At 36.1% G+C, this 25,440-nt stretch overlaps 1 protein-coding gene across 2 annotated transcripts in view; it reads left to right on the plus strand.

Annotated features, from left to right (window-relative positions):
- STYX (serine/threonine/tyrosine interacting protein) overlaps nt 1-25,440 on the plus strand; it is a 68,193-nt gene that overhangs the window by 16,408 nt on the left and 26,345 nt on the right. For both annotated transcript variants that reach the window (XM_043983028.1, XM_043983027.1), the window contains exons 2-5: nt 4,155-4,187; nt 5,879-5,932; nt 14,773-14,870; nt 19,257-19,317. In XM_043983028.1, the coding sequence (XP_043838963.1) occupies nt 4,155-4,187; nt 5,879-5,932; nt 14,773-14,870; nt 19,257-19,317 (246 nt within the window). The remainder of the gene's footprint in view (nt 1-4,154; nt 4,188-5,878; nt 5,933-14,772; nt 14,871-19,256; nt 19,318-25,440) is intronic.

A 25,440-nucleotide genomic window follows, 5' to 3' on the forward strand; every position in this document is an offset into this window, starting at 1 on the left:
GAAAAAAAAGAATTGTGGAGTATAGATGCTGAATGAACCATACTATTTCTTTTGTTTTTGGTGCTGTTGTTTTTTCTATTTTGAGGTTTTTCATCATTGCTCTGATTTTTCTCTTATAACATGACTAATGCAGAAATAGGATTAATGTTAGTGTGTGTGTGTGTGTGTGTGTATAAACCTATATTCGATTACCTGCTGTCTAGGGGAGGAGGGAGGGAGAAAAATCTGAAATTGGAAAGTCTGTATAAACAAAAGTTGAGAACTATCTTTACATGTAACGGGAAAAAAATACTTTATTAATTTAAAAAAAAAAGACTCAAACTTGATAAAAGAACAATAAAGAAACCTTAAAGACTTCACAACAGGTCAAACAGTTTTTTGTTTTGTTTTAAGACCTAGACAACTCTAGGGTCAGTCATTTTTAGCATTGTGAAAGTGGGGAATATGATTTTGATCCATGGTTGTCTTAAAGGTTTTTATAAAAATAAACATTGTGTTTCTCAATTTTTTAAATGAATACTTGAAATATTGAAAGCATGTATTTTGAACAAAGATCTAGCATTGAAATGGAAAAACATTAGAACCCAGCAGAAAAGGAGGTAAATCAAGAATGCCTCACGTTCCTACTTTTATTTCACTAGAAATTAGTTGTGGTAGTAAGACAAGAACAAAATTAAAGATGTAAATATGAGATATAATACAAATATTTATATAAATATATAAATACATATAAATAAGAGACAAAACTCCCTGTTTGTGAATGACCTAATGGTGCGCTTAGAAAAATCTCTTTGTAGTAGGCTACAAAATAAACCATAAAAATTAATTTCAGTATTGTATTAACAAAATAACCCAAAGAAACAATTAGAGAAATAATTCTAAATAACCACATAATAGGTAAGGTATATGGAAGTTAGAAAAGATCATAAAAATTAATCTAGAATAAAAGTTCTGAAATCATAAGGGAAGTAATGAGATAAATTATAAGATTATGGAATAGAAATTTATCAAAACTTGTGAGTACTGATTAAAAAAATAGAAAAGTATATTAGCAGAATTATAACTAGAGCGAGAAATCTTAACCAAACAGGGAATAGAGATTATAAAAGAAAAAATAATTTAGCTACATAAAATTAAAAACATGAATAAAATCAGTAAAGAGAAAATTAAAAGAGATAAACTGGGGGAAATATTTGCATAAAACATCACGAGTTGGTAATGAATGGATGTCAATCCATACAGAATATGCAAGGAATTAAAATAAGTATGTAGCACTGAGGGGCATTCCCCAATCAATAAAAAGAGTTGTTAATTATAAATGTTAAATAATAAATAAATGCATGACTACATGCCCCAAATCCAGAAAATGAAGATATCCATGTTGCTTTTTTGTTATTCTGGTTTCTTTAGCTCTCATGGAGGGATTGGCCTGCTGGGTCATTATTGATATACACAGAACAACTTTTCATAGTTTGTGTTTGCCTCCCTCCCGACCCTTTTTTTTTTTTTTTTTGCGGGGCAATGGGGGTTAAGTGACTTGCTCAGGGTCACACAGCTAGTAAGTGTCAAGTGTCTGAGGCCAGATTTGAACTCAGGTACTCCTGAATCCAGGGCTGGTGCTTTATCCACTGTGCCACCTAGCTGCCCCTCCGACCCCTTTTTAAAAAACAGATAAAGTAGCTGGCTTTTTCATATCTTACATCATCTTATTATTATTGTGTGATGAGATGGGGGGTTTATTATTTGGGTTTTTTTAAAAACTGCTGTTAAGATTTAGATTGATTTCTTCAGCCTCCAGATGACCAAGTCTACTACCAAACAATCAAGTTCAACACCAAAGCTCAAATGGTTGTTTAAGGAAACATCTTTTATCTACCACCACTCTCATTGTTAAGTACTATGAATATTACCTAGTGACTAACTATATCATGATTTGCTAAATAATAGATAAAGAGTATTAGTCTGGTAACTAGCAGAAATTTAGTGTGTCTACTAGCTGGAATTTAGTGTGCCTACTTTCAACCTGGTTTCTGAAGAAGCAAATGTCTGCACCTCTCAAGTGGGTTAGGTGTGAGGTATATTTGCCACAAAGCTGAATGTAGGGAATGGAGAATAATTTGGGGAAACACTGGCAGATTTTCTAACCACACCCTGCTATAATACCCCATCTTGTCCAAGAGCACATAGAGCTGTACTAGATTGGCTCATTTTCTTCAAAAGGATAGTATATGTCAACTAAGAAATGCAAATTAAAACAACCCCAATGCTTCACTTGACTCCATATTATTTGGCAAAAATGGAAAAAAACCATGACAATAAACAATGTTGGAGAGGCTGAGAAGACAGGAACTGTGATCCATCCTCTGCTGGAGTTATGAAATGATTAAGCTGTTGAATATTAATTTGGAATTATAAAAGAAAAATGACAACTATTGAGGGGAAAAGTTCCAACCTATACCTTAATATTTATAACAGCAAAGAAATCTTTTTGTGCTTGGGACCATTTGATGTTTCTCATTGAAAAGGGAGTGGCTTTTTTAGCTCTATTATCTTCCTCTGAATATGAACCCAGATCTTCTCTATCCCCATAGTAACTATCTATGGTTGGGTTCTTTCTCTTTCGCTTACTCACTTTATTTATTTTGGGTTGATTTGGTTTTAGCAGTTCTTTTCTGGGGTCTGTCTTGGGGTCTAAATTTGGGCTTTCCTCTCCACTCCTGTACCACAGCTAGGGTCCCTAGCCACACTGTCCTGCAAATGATCTTGCTCTCTCAGGTGGCTGCAAATTACAGCTGTCGCCTCTGCCCTGGAACTGACGCTAGGGACTGCTCTCCTGCAAATGCCCACAGCCAGCAGGATCCCCACCCCTTTGCTACTGTACTCACCAGGTGTGTGTTAGCTCCCCACAGCCATAATCGCAGGCTGGGATTAGGTCTGGTCAGCATAGCTGTGCTTGGCTTCCCCAGACAGGGGATGGTCCTTCAGTCTTCTCCTATTCAGTTGTCAAACCCCGACACTGTCTATGATATGAAAGTTTCTAAGGCTGAGGCTCTCTCCCAATCCAGCTGCCCCCAGGACTTCTTTATTAATTCTACAGAGCCACCCTGGAAGTATTTGCACTTTACTTAAGCCAAACCTCTGTCCCTGAAGGTTGGGTCTTCCCCATTCTCAAATTGTCTATTTCTACTGCTCTGTGGGAATGTTCTGTCTTTTTTTGTGGAGGAAATTTGGAGAAGCAAAAATTTTCTGACATACTCAACCATCACATCAGATGTGTTTTACCACATGGCTAACATGGAAATATGTTTTGTATAACTATACCAAATTGCTTGCCTTCTCATGCTGGGAGATGTAAGGAAGGAGAGAATTTGGAGCTCAAAAACCTTTTAAAATGAATGTTAATTGTTTTTACATTGTAATTAGAGAAAAATAAAATATGAAAAAATGTATTGACAATAGATGAAAAAAAAAGATTACCTTTAACAAAGGACATACTCATTAATGTTTAGTAGGCTATTGAATTTGTAAACAACACAAAAAGCAAATAAATAGAAAAAGGGAAAATGTTATATTTAAATAAATGAACACCTAAAATTTTACACTAGGACTGATTTTGTTGGGAGAATCTGAAACCATGAAGGACAAGTTTAATCCCTCTTTCATTTAACGGGCCCTCAGATAAATGAAGACAGTTATGTTGACTCTAGCCTCAGTTCCTTCTACCAATGCTGGTATTATCTCTAGTAGTCTTACAGTTCTGGTCATGTTTTTCTCATTTTAATCCTGCTTTTCAGTGCTTTTCCTAAAGAATACTGGGAAGAGGATTCTGGTATTTTCACCACTTTAATTTTAGGATAAATGTTGAAATACTTTGGCATATCTATTATTAGTTTTTAAAAATATGATTAATGATAACATTGGTGTGTAGTGTTAATAAAAACATAGTCCTATCTCCAGAAGTTCAGTCTATCTAATTATAGTTTTTAGTTATTGTTTCTTGGCACTTGTAAATATCATTATCAATATAAAATTATCTAATAATCTTTATATATAACAAGATTTTTTTTGAAATCAAAGTACAACCTTTTTTTTTTTTTAACTTTCTAAACTGGAGGAAATTTTTGTTTAACTTTTGGTTTGTGTGTGTTTTTAAGGATTGGACCTATCCCATGAGGCGAGAAATGCAGGTATGATGTTAATCTTTAGTCCCTTTAATTTTTCTTTAGTTTAAAGCTCGTGGTTTGTCCTGTAAATGCATTAATTATCCCTTTGCTTAAATAAATACCTTAAATCAGATGACCAGCAAAATTGAGAGTATATGCTCTTCTACTTAGAATGTAGACTGAAGTATTACTACATTTATTTTTTTTTTAAGTGAGGCAATTGGGGGTTAAGTGACTTGCCCAGGGTCACACAACTAGTAAGTGTTAAATGTCTTAGGCCACATTTGAACTCAGATACTCCTGACTCCAGGGCCAGCGCTCTATCCACTGCGCCACCTAGCCGCCCCTACTACATTGATATCTTGATTAATTGTTAGAAAATAAGCCTTGTTGATGTCATTTTGACTGATTATTAGAAAATGGATGAGATTCAGCTATAGATTTTCTTGTGTAATTTGTGTGAACTTGAGTAAGTCATATTTATAACCATTTAAAACATTAGATCATAGCATAGCAGAGTTGACTTTAGATCAGTTCTGTTGTGTCTCATTTCCCATGGGAAAATATCCCTTAACATAATGAATTGAAAACTTTTCCTATGAAAGGAATTAAGTTATTGACTAGCCTTTATACATGTTGGGAAGCATGCATCATAAGACAGACATTTTTTACTTGCTTCTCTCTTTTTAGTACATATATTTATTTTGGGTTTTTTTGTTGTTGTTGTTTTTTAGTGAGGCAATTGGGGTTAAGTGACTTGCCCAGGGTCACACAGCTAGTAAGTGTCAAGTGTCTGAGGCCGGATTTGAACTCAGGTCCTCCTGACTCCAGGGCCGGTGCTCTATCCACTGCGCCACCTAGCTGCCCCAGTACATATATTTATGATATTTAATAGAGCAGGACTGTTCTATTACACTTAGCCAGTACTATCATCTAACACATAAGCAGGGTGAAAATTCTTCAGCTTTTTTAGAGTAATTATTTACTCGCTCTATTAAGTCTCTGACTTCGTAATCAGATTGGACACCTTATTTAACACCAACATTTTTTGAGGCTGCCTGTTTAGACTCAGATTTATGGTGTTTTTGTTGAATGTAGTATTCCTGCCATCACAATATTTTTTAATACTTTTGAATTGGCTCAAAAAGGGGGTTCTTGGTTTTTTCTTCCTGCAATTTGCTCATAGAATCTAGAAAGAAATAGAGGATATGAGGATACAGAGATGACACTTTTCTAAAAAGTGGCCATAGCTAATGTTTTTGCTAGAATTAGCTGTTTAAATGAGTTCTAAATAGAGTTCATAAAGGTAAGGTTTTAAAGTCTGCTTTAATATTTTTAATTTTAGCAAATAGCAACACATTTTTATTACTTGTTTCAGCTGTTGGCTGCTTTAAATAATAAAAAACTTTGGAACATATTTTATACTTCGATTGAAAGCCTCTCAAGTCAGTGAACATAATAAAAAACAGTCTGATTTAGTAGAAAGAACATTGGATTGAACATCAGAGACTGAATTTTCATTTTGTTTTTGCTACTGTGTGACATTAGGCAAGTCATTTCCTCTCTCTTGGCCTCTTTGTTTCTTTATATGAATAATGAAGTGATTGGACTAGATGATCTCTAACATTTTCTTCCTGCCCTAAACTTATCTTTCATCAGTGTTTGTGGATTTAAGTTGGTAATTGTAATTATTTAATTAATTTATTTATTTTTAGGAAATCTTACCTGGATTGTTTTTGGGCCCATATTCTTCAGCTATGAAAAGCAAGGTATGCCTTTTTTAGGTTATGTTCATAGAGATAATTTATTAACCAAATTTTCTGTTGCAAGTTTTCTTAATAACAAAAGAAAGCTTTGGGGGTTTGGGGCTATAGAGAAGGCATAGACATGCACGTCTAAGCTTATAAAGCTTTATAGTTTTATATAAAGCTATACATTCATCTGTATCTAAATTTACATGGGCAGCTAGGTGGCACAGTGGCTAGAGCACCAGCCCTGAAATCAGAAGAACCTAAGTTCAAATCCAACCTTAGACACTTACTAGCTATGTGATCCTGAGTAAGTCACTTGACCCTGTTTGCCTCAGTTCTTGATCTGTCAAATGAGCCAGAGAAGGAAATGGCAAACCACTCCAGTATCTTTGCCAAGAAAACCTCAAATGAGATTACAGTCACACAACTGAAATGACTCAAAAACAACAGTCTAAATGCATTATTTTGCCTTTTTTATTTTCTTAATGTTTTATTTAAAAGAACAAATATTTTAGGACTAAATATAAGAATCACTTTAGGAAACTGTTCATGCTAAACTGGTATAAAGTTAAATGTTAAAATTCCACTTTAAAATGCTTAATTTGGACTTCATTATCTTGAAGGCACCACAGCTATTTGCACAGCTTAAGCTTCAGATCTGAAAAAATCTCGAGGATACAAGATTTAGCTTTTAAGCATTCTTTTCACATTCTCTTGGGCATATTTAGGCAGTTAGTATTATCAGCTTTCCCCCCATACTTTGGATAATATCACTGGAACCACTATGTTGGAATACTGTGGATTATAAATAAAATAGGTAAGGCTAGTGGTGAATGAGTGTGCTCATGTGATTATAGATATAAAAGTATAGAATCCTATTTTAATACATACCATTTCTATAGAGACTGGATTTGTTACTTTATTGGCAGAGGACATCCTAGATGAAGAAACTTCCTCAAGTAGTACAGGTCAACACCTTCTCTGCAGCTTTTAGTCTTAGAGTTGACCAGAGGCTGAGAGATTAAGTGATTCAGATATGTTAAGCAATTATTTATTTAACATGCAGGATATGGTATTAGCTTCTGTGGATAGAGATTAGATGAAACATGGTCATTGCATTCAAGTCACACTCACTGTAGTAGGGTTGAAAACAGATGACTATAACACAGAATTTTACAGATGTACTTTATAAGGTTATAGAGGTCTGAGGGAGATTTAGAGATGAAAGGAAATTCAGAGGCCATCTATGGTAAACTCTTCATTTCTGGATGATGAAACTGAAGTCCAGGCAGGTTAACTTTAGAAAGGTCACTCCAGGGCTGGAGTCAGAGGACTTTACCTTTAGTTTTTAAAGCTAAACTACAGCCTACCTCCAATCTTTCTAGGCTATAAGCCCCTTGAAGACACTATTTATCTGTTTCTTTATATCCCCAGGACTTAGCACAGTGCCTTGCACATAAGTGCCTAATAAACACTTGTTGACTTACTACACTGTGATCCAGCCAAACTGGCCTTCCCTATTACTCACCCCTTGACCCTCCATCTCTTTTCTTTGTGCCTTTGCACTTCTCATTTCACATTCCTGGAATGTACTTCCTCCTTATCCCTATCCCAAAGAATCCTTTTCTTCCTTTAAGACACACAGTTCAAGCACTATTTTCTCCGTAAACCTCATACTGATCCCCTCAATCCCCTCCCTATCTATTTTTTGCATTTGTGTTTATTCACTTTACATTTATGTTGTGTATATTTATATATGTATTTGTCTTCTGCATTGCTTCCTGAGGGTTGAAATTATTTCATTCCTTTTTTTGTAATCCTAGGGCCTGGCACATAGTAGATTCTTAACAAATATTATCAGCTTCCAGTCTTTTCTCTCTCTACTCCATATTCCATGAAAATACCTTTTAGGCTTATTTCAAAGTACTTTTATTTATTTATTTGTTTTCAATGCTTTACTGATTTTAATTAATAAGTGCTTATTACCAGCAAAACTAGTATAGTAGCCATTGATATATGAATAGCAATTGATTTATAAAGTACAGTATTAGCAAATTATTTTTTAAAAGCACATATGCGGGGCGGCTAGGTGGCGCAGTAGATAAAGCACCGGCCCTGGAGTCAGGAGTACCTGAGTTCAAATCCGGCCTCAAATACTTAACACTTACTAGCTGTGTGACCCTGGGCAAGTCACTTAACCCCAATTGCCTCACTAAAAAAAAAAGCACATATGCAAGATATGGATGGATGCTACATATCCTACTGATTTCCCATTATTCAATCCCCTCCCAGTTATCTTACCCTTCTCCCCTCTTTGTTTTGTAAACATACAAAAGACTCTTCTCTCTGGTCTTCTCTCACTCAGGTGGGCCAGCTTTCCAAAGTGATCTTTCCCCAGGCCATATATTCCTCTCTCCTAATAAATCTCTTTATTTTACTATATTCATGATGAGCTTCCAATTCTTTGGGTGTGCAGTGGCCCAACCAAGTCACTATTTATTGTAATCTTTACAATTTCTTAACCACTCAATGTGTATAAAACTGTGCTACTGTTTTGATTAGGGTTTTTGATCTTTTTTTTTTCATGCGTCATGAATAAAGTTCAAAGTCAAAATACTTATAAACTCTGTATTTTAGCTGAACTGACCTTGAACTTGGCATAAAATCAGAAATATATTTTCATGGGAAAGCAACCCTTTGATATGCAGGACATTATAGGATTTAAAATCTAATGTTTCTTTGTTTTTGTTGAGTTGTTTCAGTTGTGTCTGACTCTTTGCAACTCCACTTAGAGGTTTGGGGGGTTTTTTTTGGGCAAAGCTACTGAAGTGGTTTACCATTTCCTTCTCCAGCTCATTTTACAGATGAGAAAACCACAAATAGGATTAAGGGACTTGGCTAGGTTCATACAGCTAGATTTAAACTCAGGAAGATGAGTCTTCCTGACTCTAGGCTTGGCACTCTATCCATTGTGCCACCAAGCTCCCCTTAACATTATTTCTTCTTTTTAGTAAATATATTATTGTATCAAAGGTGTAATAACTGCTGATTCTTTTCTAGTAGGTACTATCAGTACTGTTATGTAATAGACCTCACTAGACTAAAAATTTTTTAGATCTCAGTTTATGTAGCAAAAATATTTATAGGCTTTATCAAGTTTATAATTTAGGGGGGCAGCTAGGTGGCACAGTGGATAAAGCACTGGCCCTGGATTCAGGAGGACCTGAGTTCAAATCTGGTCTCAGACACTTGACACTAGTTGTGTGACCCTGGGCAAGTCACTTAACCCCCATTGTCCCGCAAAAAAATAAAAATAAAAAAGTTTCTAATTTGGCACTAATTTAATCCCTAATATTCATTTTTTAAAAAATGTATTCTATAGACTGGTACCAATAACCATGAAGAACAGATAACTATTATTAACTATTATAACTATTGTTAACTATTATTCACATACACTTGTGTATATTAACTTTAACATAATATTTACAAAACAGTTCTTGTGTAGGTCCCCTTCTGAACTTCTACTCTCTTCTGGATATTTTTTAAATGTTTCATTGATACCATTAGCTTTCTTTTTTCCAATACTGTTTCCTTCCTTCCTTCTTTCCTTCCTTCTTTGGGAATTTTTTGGTGGTTTTGCAGAAGCCACAGATGACACATGAAGGCCAGCAGACAACACACAAAAAAACCTTTAGAAACTTAGAAATGCATAAAATATATGTTGAGTATTGTATAATATCAACTGTATATCAACTATAATATCAGTTATCTTTTAAAGCTATAATAATTCAGACTTCTTCTCTGGTATGACGGGAGGACCAAAAAATGTTACGCAGATTTTCTGGATCATGGAGGTTCTGTGCCCCTAACTCCTACAATATGGAAGGGATAACTGTACCTCTAAGGGTACTTAATAAATTTCTATAAATACTAAATGGATTGGAAGCTACTAGATGATATACAGGTATAGAATAAGCTTGCCCGTCATGGTATCCTTACATTTCTGTCTCATTTCCTCTGTCTTGCCTCAGGTGCAAAAATGATTAGTTATGCTTCTGAAAAAAATAGAAGGGTGGCAGTTAGGTGGTAGAGTGCTGGGCCAGGAACCAGGAGGACCTACATTCAAATTCAACCTCAGATTCTTACTAGATTTATGAATTTGGGAAAATCACCTAAAATTTTTGTTTGCCTCAGTTTCCTCAGCTGTAAAATGGGAATAATAGTATATATGCCTACCAGGGTTACTATGAAGAAAAAATATCTGGGTTATTATGAGAATAAAAATGAGATCATATTTATAAAGTGCTTAGGATAGTGCCTTGCAGATAGGTACCATATAAATCTTAGTGGTGGTATTGGTGGTGGCAGTGTTATATGTGTGAGAACTCTTGAGAATCAACAGTTGTGCATTTTTGAGTTTCCACTGGTGACCAAGTGGTAGTCAGCTCTGTTGATTGCTCTTAGATCATTCACTTATATATTAAATGAAGCCTGTTGTAAATCCTTGTCTGATTTTTTTCCCACTTCTGCCTATATGTTCAGGGAATGTGAATTAATTCAAATTGTAGTCAGTAAATATTTATTAAGCATTACTATGCCAGGCATTAAGCTAAAAATACAAAGGCAAAAGACAATGCCTGACCTGGAGAAGTTCACAGTGTGATAGAGGAAACAAGATACAAATAACTACATACCAACAAGCTATATACAGGATGAATAGGGAATGATCAAGAGAAGTAAGAATTAAGGGAATTTGGTAAAGGCTTCCTATTAGAAGGTAGGATTTTTAGCTGGATCTTGAAGTCAGAAAAGCCAGGAGTTGGAGATGAGAAAGGAGAGCATTCCATGCATGTGGGAGAGCCATTGAAAATGACCAGAGTAGAAAGATGGAGTGTACTAGGAACAGTAAGAAGCCTGGTGTCACTGGATCACAGAGCATAGGGTGGTGGGAAAGTGTAAGGAGTAAGAAGACTATAAAGGTGGTGGGACAAAGGTTATGAAGGGTTTTGGGTGTCAGGGGATTTTATATTTGAATCTGTAGATGATAATAGGTTTGCTGCATTTTACTGAGTAGGGTGGTAACATGGTCATACTTATACATCAGGACAATTCACCTTGACAGCTGGGTAGGAATGTATTAGGGCGGAGCAGGCTGTTATAACAGTCTAGATGTAAGGTGATGAAGACCTGTACCAGGGTGGTGACAATATCAAAAGAGAGAAGGGAGTGTTTGTGAGAGATGTTAGAAAGTTAGAATTGAGAGGCCCTGGCAATGAACTAAATAATGCAGTGAGAGAAAATGAAGAGTTGAGAATGACAGCTAGATTTAAGGGAAATTTGAAAGGGGAAAAGGTTGGGGAAAAGATAAATGAAGTTTGGGACATGGTGAGTTTAGAATATCCACTGTGAAATGTATCCTAGGCAATTGGAGACATAAGACTGGAGGTCAGCAAAGAAGTTGGTTTAGGAATTAGCAGCATAAAGCTGCTAATTGAATCCATGGAAGCTGATGAGATTACCAAGTGAAATAATATAGAAAAAGGGTTGCAAACTATGGAAAGCCTCTTTTATGCTAAGAGACCAAGAGCTAAAAATGTTTTTTTTTTTTTTTGTTTTCTTTGTTTTGGGTTTTTTTTGGCAGGGCAGTGAGGGTTGAGTGACTTGCCCAGGGTCACACAGCTAGTAAGTGTCAAGTGTCCGAGGCTGGATTTAAACTCAGGTCCTCTTGAATCCAGGGCTGGTGCTTTATCTACTGCACCACCTAGCTGCCCTAAAAATGTTTCTTAAATGTATAAATAAAATTTTATTGCTATTTTAAAACGTAAAAACCATTGTTAGCTTTTGGGCAATACAAAAGCAGTCTGCATGTGTGGTAGTTTGCTGACCCCCGTTATAGAGGGTAAGAAAAAATTGGTCCAATACAGAGCTCTACAGTTAGAAGATGAGGCCTCGGGCAGCTAGATGGTGCAGTGGATAGAGCACCGGCCCTGGAGTCAGGAGTACCTGAGTTCAAATCCGGCCTCAGACACTTAACACTTACTAGCTGTGTGACCCTGGGCAAGTCACTTAACCCCAATTGCCTCACTAAAAAAAAAAAAGAAGAAGAAGAAGATGAGGCCTCTCCCCTCACCACAGTCACAGATGACTGATACTTTGAATTGGCTCTTCTTATCTTCCTTTGGAGGCTGGAGATCAGACAGGAGATAGATGGCGAGAGTAGGCAGGAGACGGTGCCCTCTACCTCTATTTCTTCCAGAGGCTGGAGACCAGGCAAAAGGTTCTGGTTGTGATAATCTTGTACCCTCTTCATTTTAAGGCCTCAGCTCTGAGGCTTGCTATCTCAGTTGTAGCCTATGTGAGACATGGGAGGGTGCTACAAAAATGAACACATATTGTATTTAATTGTTATTCCACTGTTCACCTCAGAGAGAGGATTAGCTATGTAGAATTATGTGCTGAATGCTTCGTGGAAAATGACATTACTACTTTTCATTCCTTACTCCAAGATATTTAGTGTTGGGAGAATAACATGATAACTGAAAACCTCTTTATTGGAGTACTGAACCGGTTTTAGAAGTGAAAGTTGTTTAGTTCAGTTTTCCAGAGTTGTTATGTAGTCCCAAAATTATTAAGAAAGATTGAGGGGCAGCTAGGTGGTGCAGTGGATAGAGCACCAGCCCTGGAGTCAGGAGTACCTGAGTTCAAATCCAGCCTCTGACACTTAACACTTACTAGCTGTGTGACCCTGGACAAGTCACTTAACCCCAATTGCCTCACTAAAAAAAAAAAGGAAAGAAAGATTGAAAATAATTGGAAGTTATCATACTGGATATTAAAGATTCTGAATTTAAGGAATTAAGCTTTAGAAAAATTGAAAATAGTTGATGTGTTTTGAACTTACTTAAATTCATTCTAGCATTTAATGGAAAAACTAGAATCCAGAAGGATTAGTTGTAGTCCAGTTGAATCACTAACCAGCAGTGTGTATAACCTTTGTCAACCTGTCCAGAGCTCATTCAATTCAACAAGCATTTATTAAGCACCTGCTCTCAGTCAGGTACTATGCTAAGTTTGGGGGATATAAAGAAAGGCAAAAAATAGCCTCTGCTCTCAAGGAGCTCACAGTGTAATAATGAAGGGGATAGCATGTAAACAGTTGTGCGCGCGCGCGCATGAACACACACACACAAAAAATTTATGGAGAAAAACCTAGCAGGAAGGCACTATGGGATTTTACAGCTAGTGGAAATGCCTGGAGTCAGGAGAAGGGAATATCTTGTGTTAAGAAGAGCAAGGAGAGGTCAGTGTCCCTGGATTACAGAGTATGTGACATAAGACGATTAGAAAGGTAGCAAGGACTTTAAAATCCAAACAGGATTTTGTATTTGATTTTGGAAGTAATAGTCACTGAAATTTGTTTCCAGAAGGTGAGGGTGATTGACAGTGTGAGAGGCTGCAGAGAGATTAAAAGCAATGAGGATTGAGAAAATGCCATTAGATTTGTTCATCAAGAAATCATTGGTGATTTTGGAGAGAGCAGTTTCAGTTGAATGTTTAGGTTGGAAGCCATACTGCATAGAGTTAAGGGAAGTGGGAGTGTCTTCATGAAAGGCAGAAGAGATTTAGGATAAAATCAATGGAATTGTATGGAATCAAGTTAGAGATTTGGTTTGGTTTGGTTTTGAGAAATGGGCATGCTTGTTAGGAAAGTAGGCAGCAGACTGGAAAATATTGAAGATTATTGAGAGTACATGAAAGAGGGGGCAATCTATTAGAGAAAATGGGGTAGAATGGAATCATTTGTGAATATAGAGGGATTGCCTTAGTAAGGAGAAAGGCCTCCTCTACTTGTGAGACAGAGGTGAAGGAGGAAATAGTGGCAAAAGACATGAGTAGTGTGCAGTGAGAAACAGGAGAGAAGAGCCAGTTTCTTGGCAAATGGTCTCATTTTTTTTTTTTTCAGTGAAATAAGAGGCAAAATTCTCAATTTAGGGTGGAAGGAAGGAAGGGCTATGGGAGGTTTGAGGTGGGATGAAAAGGTTTGGAAAAGCCATTGTGGTGAGACTCAGTTTGTAAAATAAGGTCTTGTTAGCTCAAATTTTGTTTTGTGTATTTATTGCATGTCTGTTATGGCTGTAGCACTGTGATTGTCTGGAAAACATTGTATTAGTTCTGTTGTTGTAATCCTAAACTAAGTTACTTTGATCACCATTTCTGGTTTCTCTGTTGTGAATGAATGAAAAAGTATTTATGCTTACTATATGCAAAACACTTTACCAAAACACCAGGGATACAAATAGAAAAGGAAGTCAGCCCCAACTTTAAGGATCTCACATTCTGATGGTGAAAGACAATGCATATAGGAGTTTTTAACTGCAAGTCAGATGGAAAAGCCCGGTTGTTCCTAGCATTCAACAACAAAACAAGTGGTAATACATATTCTTTAATGTCATTCCTATTGATAGAACCATATCTGTTTCTAATGTGAAACAATTTGACAGTGCCAAGGACTTTAGTAGTGAGATTTTCTTTTCAACATCCTTCAGTATCTCAGCACCTGAAGAAGAATAGATTGCTTCCTTGGACATTTTCTGCATGGAGTTGAGACTAGAAGACACATTAGTCTGGGGAAGCATTGCTATTCCAGGAGCTCTTGGATTTAGCAGCCTGTTAGTAACAGTTGGTGCACAATAAATCTCTCTTTAAACACTCCCAAGGCCAGCAACCTCTCACCCCATCCCAACAAATACAGAAATCATGAGAACTTCATATTCTGTCTGGAGATTTTAGTATGTTATTAAAATGTGTGTTTAAGAAGACATTTCATATTTTAAACTTCTATACTTTTTTTACAGCTACCTATACTACAGAAACATGGAATAACCCATGTAATATGCATAAGACAAAACATTGAAGCAAACTTTATTAAACCAAACTTTCAACAATTATTTAGGTAAGAAATGTGTGTAGGTGTAATTTGGGGTGGGGGAAAGTTGGGAAATGGGATTCAATATATCAAATATTAGGCATCAGAAAATCTAATAAAAGATTTTTGTTGTTAGTGTGAAGCTTTATTGAATGGTCTTCCCTTTGGTTTCATAAAACAGTGACTTGTGCCAGGGGATTTTAAAATCAAGATCATTTATAAACTTAGGCACTTAGGTTGGCCAAAGTTTAAAGAAAATTAATTAGTATATTGTCTTCTTAACCTTAATCAACATTTATTTTCTGAAAAATCACTTTTTATTGTACACTCCTTGCTTAAAGATAATGTTAGTAAACCCCTAGGACACAGCTTCCCTTCAGTACTCCAGGGTTTAAGGCCAGTCATTACCTAAATAAATTGCCAGATTTTCTCAAGATCAACTTTATATTCCAGTAAAGAGTAAAAAAGCATTTAATAATATTTCTCTTAAGAGTAATTTCAAAATCTCATGACTTTATAATCTAGCTGCCCTAGCATTTAAGTATGAGGTTACTAAGTATTCTCAGTATTATTAAATGATATCTTACATTTTACAATGCCTTTATTTTTTTAATAGTCCCTTTGCATCTCATTTGACAAATTAAAAATTTTTATTTTTAGTGATGTCTTGTTTCTACAATACATTTATTTCCAAAGCTACTCAAAGACCCATCCTTTCTAATAGATTAAAAAAGACAAGAAAAACCAAAACTGACCAATCTACACCCTAAATCTCCCACCTCTGAAATAAGAGGGAGGTTTGGCAAATTTTCATTATGCCAGTGAATGATCTAGGTAGGTTTCATTTCATGGAAAATTACTCTTATTCATTTTATATACATTTTTCTGGGCCATGAGAAACTTCCCACTCAAAATAGAGTGTAAAGACTCTTTCAGTCACCTTGACTGAGACCTTTGTGAGTACAGTGCTGCCAAACTGAACCTTGTCTTCTTTCCTCTAAAGGATTACTTTTTGTTCTCAGTGTCATGATCCTCATCTTTTCTGCCCTCTAGAACCTTGGTTCTTAAATTTTATTTTGCTCACAAGAAAGAAATCAAGGCATGCTAAACTTTTAAGATGGAAATGAAAAAGGGTTCCAGAGTAGTGGAATAGCCAAACTCATCTGGACCTTGAGATTCCTCTGTCTTTCTCCCTTCCACCCTTTTGCTTTTTTCTTTAGAACATGTGGATAGGAAGACAAGCTGGAAAGAACAGGTAGCAAACTATAGCTGAAGATGAGAGCTTAGACTTTCAAGGCATACTTAGGGAACCTGGAAGTGTGGCCTTAGATTGTCCTAAAAGAGAAGTTAAAATACTTAAAAGGGGTTAGGAGCTGCTGGGAGAAGTGTGGGTGACCTGAGAGGCAGATAGTGTATTGACAAAACAATCAACAACTCTAAGACAAATAAGGATGACCTATTTCTAGGATGACTTTTCTTCTGGCTCCAGGATGATCTAGTAATTTTCTGACTCTAGGAGATGGATAAGTAGTTTAAAATGTATTTAAACATTTACAGATCTGAAGATTACTGGCCTTAGTATTTTCTACAGTGATTGCTTTCAACATAACATTTTTTTTTTCCAAATATATTCCTGTTCACATTATGGAAATGATTAATTTCCCATTTTTGTGTGTATCAAGAAAACAGTCTTCTTTGCATGTTATTTTAGCATTTTAGGTGTGACCCAGGAGATTGGAAAGTCATATGGTCTAGAAACATTCTTTAAACAATCATCTTTAAAGGATCTTTTTAAAAAATTTAATTTAATTTACATTTTTTTCTGTTAATGTATTTGTTATTTTCCTTGTCAATTCTTTCCTTCGTTAACTTTAAAGAGAAAACACCTTTTGTAACAGATAGACATAGTCAAACTAAACCAACTCCCACATTGTCCATGTCCAGAAAAACGTAAGTCTCAGTTTGCTCCTCTTTGTCAGGAGATGGGTTTTAAGTGTCATCATGGGCCCTCTGGAATTGTGACAGGTCGTTGCATTAATAACAGATTTTAAGTTTTTTAAAGTAATCTTTAAAGCTGTATAAGTTATTATTGGTTTTTTAAGCCTGTTATATCTTTTGTCTTTGGGAATATCATATTCCAAACTTTTTGATCCTTTATAGTAGTGATACTGTGGCTCCTTTATACCTGAATTCTTTTTTTTCTGGCTATTGGCAATGTTCCTTTTACTTAGAAGTTATGGATATGGGCTATGATATTTGTGAGAATTTTCATTGTAGGGTTTCTTTCAGGGGGTACTGACTGGTGGATTTTTTCTATTTTCACTTTGTTTTTTGGTTATAAGATACCTGAGCAGTTTTCTTACACAATATAAGGTAACTAGACTTGGGGGGGGGGTCATAGTCTCCACATAGTTATTTTTAAATGGTCTTTCATCAATCTGTTTTCCACGTCAGTTGTTTTTGATAAAAGATAACTTATGTTTCCTCCTTTTTTTAGTATTTTGACTTTAGTATTTCTTGTTTTCTCATGGAATCATTAACTTGTACTTGTGTCATTCAAATTGTCAAGTACTTTTTTGTTTGGATTAGGTTTTGTGCTGCTTATGCTAAACTATTAATCTCTGCAAGTCTTTTTCCAACGTAATTCTTTTATTTTTCCCAGTTCTTTCCTCTAAGGCCCTCATTTATAAAATCGTTTTCAGAGTCTTCACTTTTTAAAACTCTTGCTTCATACTTTTTGGGGGGGAATTAGGGGGTAAATAGTATTTTTTTTCCAATTAATTATATGTAAAGATAGTCTTCCAACATTGATTTTTTAATAATATTTCAAGTTCCAAATTTTTCTTCTCTCTCTATCCCTTCCCCGCTCCCCAAGACAGCAAGTAATCTGATATAGGTTATACATGTTCTTGCTTCATCTCTTCTTGGAATTCTAGTTGAAATTGTGCCCAAGCTGTATTTTTATTGAAGATATTTTGAAGTTCTCTTTTTTCAAGGTTTGTATATTGGACATCCCTGGTACCATAATATCTTTATGATGGGATTCTTTTTGTTGATCCATTCTTCCAGTTTTGCATCCCAAATTCAGGCTTTATGTTAGGATCTGACACCAGCACACTTCTCGTGGGAATGTCTGTACCTTGCTTGGCCCTTTTTTGTATTCTCTTAGGTTCTGCTACTTTCTTCAGATATTGAGTGCTGTGTTCAAGGGTCTTGAGGGCTGCCTGGGCCAGCTTTCATTGTGTCCAGAGTGATCTGATCCAGGGCAAAGTCCAATCACTAATTTTCTGGTCTGAGTTTTGTGAGCTGACTTGTGTTTGGGCCTGAGCAACATCATTGTGGAATGGTTGGAGCTCCAGTAGACTAGTGGTCCCAGCCATTGTAAGGTAGCTGGAAGACTATAGAACTTCAGAAAGACAGAATTGCAGGTTATTCCTTGATCTGAGCTTCCTGCCATGCTTTCAGTTGTTTCTGGTTTCAGACTAGACTGGGGGCTGGTTTTGATTCCTTACTGTGGTCCTGAGGTCAAAGTCACAGAGGTACCACTTGCTTCTGAACTTGCTTCTTGCTCTTTAGCCTGATGCCTAAGACCATTCTTTCCCCTAAACTGCCACCTTAGGTTTTCATTTAACTCTAGTGTTAAGCAGCAGTGCTCTACTGCTCCCTGAACTGCAACATACCTCCCCTCCCTGTTGGACCTTTCCTTGCCCTAATACATAGCCCTAGGTTCTAGTTCAGTTTCTGTTCTAAAAGGTTCTGATGGGCATTCTCCTGGCTAGACCCCTTCCCCAGCATCCAGACCTTTATTTCTGTCTGCCTATTATGTCCTAGGCTAGAAAAATTACCTACTATGATTTTTTTTTAAATCTCCCAGTCAAGAATTGGTCTGGTGAATATTCAGGATTTTGCAAAACAGTTATGATGGAGAACTGGGCTGTATTGTTTCTTCCTACTCTTCCAGCTTGGGAGGTGTCCTGTCAATAAGCATTTATCAGGAGCGTACTAAGAACTATGTTGTGACTTGTCAATGAAAAGTAAAGCAGCAACAAATAAAAAGTTTTATTAGGATGTTCCTTTTAAAAAATCTTTAGGGTAGAACTGAGACCAAAGAGAAAGGTCTCTTTCAATTTTCTTTTAACTTGCCTAAGATATTTAATCTCCATTAACCTCCTTCTATAAAATGGGAATGATGTTGTTTATTATATGCCTGTACATGTTAAAAGAATACTTTGAAAATATTTATGAAGTAACAAGAGATATAATTTGAATACTGAATATTGATTCTATTCCTCTGCTACATTTTGAATCTTTTAATACATTTTATAGTCAAGCTTTAAGAAATGTTCATATTAACTGTTTATTGTTCCTTTGCATAAAGATACTTTAATTCTAAATTGTTTATTTTATTTTCAGGTATTTGGTACTGGATATTGCAGATAATCCAGTTGAAAATATAATACGTTTTTTTCCCATGGTATGTATCACAATTGACTCTTACAGTAACTTAGTTTTGAATGGAACTCTGCAATTTATCTAAGGAAATGGTCTACCTTTCTAGAAAAATCCTGCAGTAATAACATATATTTTTGTAGTGTTTTAAGGGTTATAGTACCTTTTCCAAACTATTCTTGAATGTTTAAAATTACAGATTATTAAAATATATTGGTACCTATATGAACATTATATAGAACATAATTTATATTCACTTTTTTAAGGTTGACCTCAAGAAAACCAAAGATATACTGTGGTTTTCCCTTTTTGATATTTAGATGAATTAATCAGTCAACAAACAATATCAAACTTTTACTCTGTGATATATATTATGTCTACAAAAAAAAAGAAACCTTCCTTGCTCTGAAGGATCTTATATTCTGTCATATCAGATTTATGAACTTATTGATGTGGCTATTTCCTCCTCAAGTACAGATATTGCCAAAATTTCTAAGTCACAGTTTTAGACAAAGAAAAATCAGTCTCCAAGCCAAAAAAATAGGTTTATTGAGAGGAGGGGTCCTGTCTCACAATAAAGCTAGTCTCAGGTCTAGGACCCAAAGACCCCAAGCCTCAGGATCCAAGGGCATTTATACATAATATGCTCCTCCCACAATATTAACACAATCAAAGTGGTACATGTACAGTAAGTATAAGTAGAGAGAAAGAAACCATCAGTCTATCATCATCCAGTTGCTAACCCCTTAGATTTCATTTTTCCACCTAAGACAATGCCACCTTGGTGGCTGGCCACCTGGGTGGAAACCACTAGTTTAGAAACAGATAATTGCAAGCCAAATAGAAGTATTAGTTACATCAAAAAAAAAAAAAGTTAGATGGCTTCTTCTCCAACTCTGCTTGGTCCCTTTCAGCTCAGAAGTTACTATTTTTGGTATTTGACCTTTAAGCTGATTGGTAGATGCCTAACCACAACTGGAAATGAGTTGATGGGGGGATTTAAGGGGTAAATAGTATTTATCCAGACCAGTTTACAGTATAGCATGTATATTAGTTCTACCAATATCTCTCTTACTTATTCCATTAATATTTGCTTAAGCTACTTAAGAATACCTTAACATGTTGGGGCAGCTAGATGGCGCAGTGGATAAGCATCAGCCCTGGATTCAGGAGGACCTGAGTTCAAATCCGGCCTCAGACACTTACTAGCTGTGTGACCCTGGGCAAGTCACTTAACCCCAATTGCCTCACCCCCCAAAAAAAATTAAAAAAAAAACAATTTTTTAAAAGAATATCTTAACATGTTAAGTCACAGTTTTGTAGTTTTGTAAAAACTGATTATTATCATAGTTATATCTACTTATATTTAAGGGGTGGGAAAAATCTCACTTTCACAGAGATAGCTCCAGTTTAGCTGGAAATCCTTGATTTTGGTTGCCAGTTGTTGAGTAACTTTCTTCATCAATCACATTCACTTGAAAAGTAAGGTTCTCTTTATGGAAGTCATAACATAAGCATATATTAACAGTTTATGAGCTAATTGGTAGTACAGTTTGTTTTCAGAATTGGTTTAAATGAGCAGACTAGTTATTGGGTCTGAACCCAAGTTATATGACAACTCTGGAAGGAAGTGTCTTGTGATGTGCCCCAAGGATCTATACTAGGTATTGTACTTTTTTTTTTAATCATAAAAGTATTTTATTATTTTTCAGTTACATGTAAAGATAGTTTTCAACATTTATTTTCATAGGATTTTTGGTTCCAGATTTTTCTCCTACTATCCCTTCCCTCCCCCCTTCCCCAAGACAGAAAGCAATCTGATATAGGTTATATATGTACTATCACATTAAACATAGTTCTACATTAGTCATATTGTGAAAGAAGAAGCAGAACACAAGGGAAAAACCTCATAAAAGAGGAAAAAACCAGCCAAGAAGTAGAAACAATATGGTTCAATCTGCATTCAGAATCCACAGTTCTTTTTTCTGGGTGTGGAGAACATTTTCTATCGTGAGTTCTTTGAAATTGTTTTCGGTGGGGCAGCTAGATGGTGCAGTGAATAGAGCACCGGCCCTGGAGTCAGGAGTACCTGAGTTCAAATCCGGCCTCAGACACTTAACACTTACTAGTTGTGTGACCCTGGGCAAGTCACTTAACCCCAATTGCCTCACTTAAAAAAAAAAAAATTGTTTTCGATCATTTCACTGCTAAGTGCCAAGTCTATCACAGTTGATCATCATACAATGTTGCTGTTTCTATGTATGATGTTCTCCTGTTTCTGCTCATCTCGCTCAGCATCAGTTCATGTAAGTCCTTCCAGGTTTCTCTGAAATTCTCCTGCTCATCGTTTCTTACAGCACAATAGCATTCCATTACATTCATATACCACAACTGTTTATCCATTCCCCAGTTGATGGGCATTCCCTCATAGGCATTGTACTTTTTTTTTTAATTAATAAAGTATTTTATTTTTTTTCCCATTACATGTAAAGATAGTTCTCAACTTGTGTTTATACAAGCTTTCCAATTTCACATTTTTCTCTCTCCCTCCCCTCCCTCCCCTCCCTCCCCTCTCCCCTAGACAGCAGATAATCTGATATAGGTTTTTATATATATATATATATATATATATACACACATACATATACATACATACATACATATATACACACACATAATAACATTAAACATATTTCTGCATTAGTCATGTTTATAAGAGAAAAATCAGAGCAATGACAAAAAATACCTCAAAATAGAAAAACATCAGCACCAAAAACAAAAGAAATAGTATGGTTCATTCAGCATCCATACTCCACAGTTATTCTTTTTTCCCCCTGGATTTGGAGATCCTCTTCCATCATGAGTCCCCTGGAACTCTTCTGTACCATTGCATTGGTGAGAAGAATATAGTCCATCACAGTAGATCAACACTCAATGTTGATGATACTGTGTACAATGTTCTTCTGGTTCTGCTCATCTCACTCATCATCAGCCCACGCAAGACCCTCCAGGTTTCTCTGAACTTCTGCTCATCATTTCTTACAGCACAATAGTATTCCATTGTATTCATATACCACAACTTTTTATCCATTCCCCAATTGATGGGCATTCCCTCATAGGCACTGTACTTTTAACATTTTTAATCTATGACTTGAATAAGAGCAAAGGTGATGTGCATATCAAAAATGTAGATGACACAAAGCCAGAGGTCTCAACAGATAATATGTTTATAATTAAGACACAAACTGTCTTCTCCACTAGAATGTAAGTTCCCTGAGAGCAGAGATTATGTCTTCCCAGTACTTAGCACATTGCATGCACATAGTTAGCATTTAATAAATGCTTGTTATTTGATTGGTTTCTTGATGGAGTCATAGAACCAAACATATATAAAAGAGTTGCAAATCTTTAGTATTACAACAAACTTAAGTAATGTCCATAGGTTTACTTTGTTGTGTTAGTATTTTTCCAGAGACTGAGAGCTTTTCACTTCATAATGTTTCTATAGTTTTGATAGGGGTATTTATGTCTCAGGCTATCATTGTACCTCGGTAAAAGCACATTAGACATTAGGATACCCCTGCAATCTGTATGGACAGAGTCATTTTAGATCTCAGCCTCTTAAGAGCATCACTGTGCTCATGCTAATGGCATATCAGTGACAGAATAACTTTTTCCTAATGCCAGACAATGATAGCATTCACCCCGAAGAAGTCTCTGGGAATATTTTTTAACATCTTCCTGACTGCCTCTCTCTTTCCTCGTTGATTCAACCTGTAGGCACAGGGTGTCATAAAAGTTTTCATGAGAAAATTGGTTCAACGTTCAGGTAGTGCTTTGAAATGCTATAACAGTAAAGATGTGATTTTTAATGTTGTTTCTGAACATTATAGAGGGCTTGGGAAAACTGACTTAATTTTCAGAAGTATTGTCCTCTTTCTTCATATAAAAGCACTGCAAACCCTGCTACCAATGAGGTTAAGACTAGGAGATTACTTAGTCTTGCAGTAGGAGAAAATTTGGGTATCCAGTCCAAACCAGGCTGGATAGAAAGGTGTAAAACCCCACCCCACCCCTGCTGGAAATAGGGCAGGTCAGTGCTTCCATGCCAGTCAGCAGAGATTAGATGCATGAATGACTGCTATACTTCTAGTTTGGGTGAGATAGGGAGACCTGATTTTTAGAAAAATAAATAAATTAAAAATAATGTTGTAATCGTATGTCAGTGATGAAACATGCTTAAATGTTGGAGTAAATTCTCCATAGCACCTTAGCCCAGATTCTTAAGATGGTCACAATGCCATGAAGAAATTGTAAATAGGAAATGAAAGAGTGGGTAAAATCTGACAAAGAAGTTCTTTAACACTAATTTGTGTTAATTCTATAGAAATCAAATATATTTTAAATGGCATTCATGAATTAGGACATTAGTAGCATTGGTAATACTGAGTTCTGGAGAGTGGGAAAACCTTTTGAAAGAAGGCTATAACCATTGATTCATTCATTCATTTATATCAACTATGTTATACTTCCTAGGGAGTCATGCCCCCCTTACATATTTCACTCTATGAAAGACACAAATGACAAAAAAACAAATTGTCATCAAGAGCCTGAGAGGATCTCTCCTGGGATCATAGCTATTCAGGTCTATCTGCCATATCATCCACAGTTAAATGCAACATATCATAATTTTTTGTTATGATGACACCGACCCATCCAAAAGGAAATTTATTTTGTTTAGTATAATAAACAGTACTTAGTATATACAGGCACATAGTAGGCAGACCATACTGTTTAATGAGGAACCATGGCATAGTGGATAGAATACTGACTTTAGAGCCAGGAAGACCTCAATTCTTGTCTCACCTCTGACATGCTGGCTTTGTGACTGAGCAAATCACTTAATCTCTATATAAAGTGTTTTACAGGCAACTACTATAAGTTACAGAACAGATTCCACTCTTCATTTTAGAGGGAATTTGATCATACAAGAGTTCCTTTATACCTGTGCTATCAAATACCTGTGTATATCAAAGGTCCTTATACCTGTCCTTATGCCATTTAATAAGATAGAATATAGTGTACACGTAGGTTTGCATTTGAAAAACTAAATAAAATTCTTAAATGTACCCATGATCTCATTGATCTGTGTATTCCTACTAAGGATTCAGATTGCATACCAGTTGATCTTACGCAATTCCTATCCATGTTTTCCCGTAAGTTCTCACCTAACAAAGTGAGGGGGCCACCCTCAACTTTCCCATGACATTGCAAGGATACCAGTTAAGCACAGGGACTTTCCTTTGCTTAGCCCTTGCTCTTGTCATATGACATCATTTCACATGGACATTTCTTTGACGACATTTTCTACTCCATTTATCCTTCATTATTCCTTTTTTGTCATATAGTAGCCTTTTTATTCACCATGAGCCTCTTTGTTGTCTTCAGCTATCAGGAAAATTCATGTAACTATAATGATTCATTCCTAGGGATTCTGGATACATTTGATGTTTTTTGTTTTAAAATTATTTAAAATCTTTTATGCATAGTCTTTTTGGGGACACTATCATTCAGTACTAGAATTTAACTTGTCAAGTGAGCAAAAATTAGCCTTCCATCAATTACTTAAAAATAGTAATTGTTGTTCGGCAGAGCCAAGATGGTGGAAGAAAGTCTGTGACTCTCCCATTTCTGGAAAACCTGTCCACATACCTCCAAAAATAATGTGATAGGACAACTCTTAGAGCAGTGCAACCCTCATAAGAACAGAGTGAGACTCTTTTCCAGCCAAAGATTAGGTGACTGGGATCACCTGCTGTTCAGGCTGAGAGAGGAGCGCAGTGTGCAGAGCAGGACCAGCCTCAAGCACACAGCGCCTCCAAAGACTCAGAATCTTCAGATGCTTCTTGTAAAGCTTGACTTGCAGACCAGTGAAGGTGTCCAGTGGTTGGGAGGAATAGCTGCAGTCTGCTGGAACTGGGGAGGGGCAGCCACGTTCTGAGCCAGCAAGCTGTAACAATTGGAGTGACACCACCTGCAGGAGAGTTACTATAGGAAAGCTCTGCCATGAGGAGAAGGCATCTGAGGGCAAGCCATGTGGTCAAGTTCCTTGGTGTCAGGAAATGTCGTTTGCTCGTGGGTACTGTCT

This window comes from Dromiciops gliroides, chromosome 2 (genome assembly GCF_019393635.1).
Source record: "Dromiciops gliroides isolate mDroGli1 chromosome 2, mDroGli1.pri, whole genome shotgun sequence".
NCBI lineage: Eukaryota > Metazoa > Chordata > Mammalia > Microbiotheria > Microbiotheriidae > Dromiciops > Dromiciops gliroides.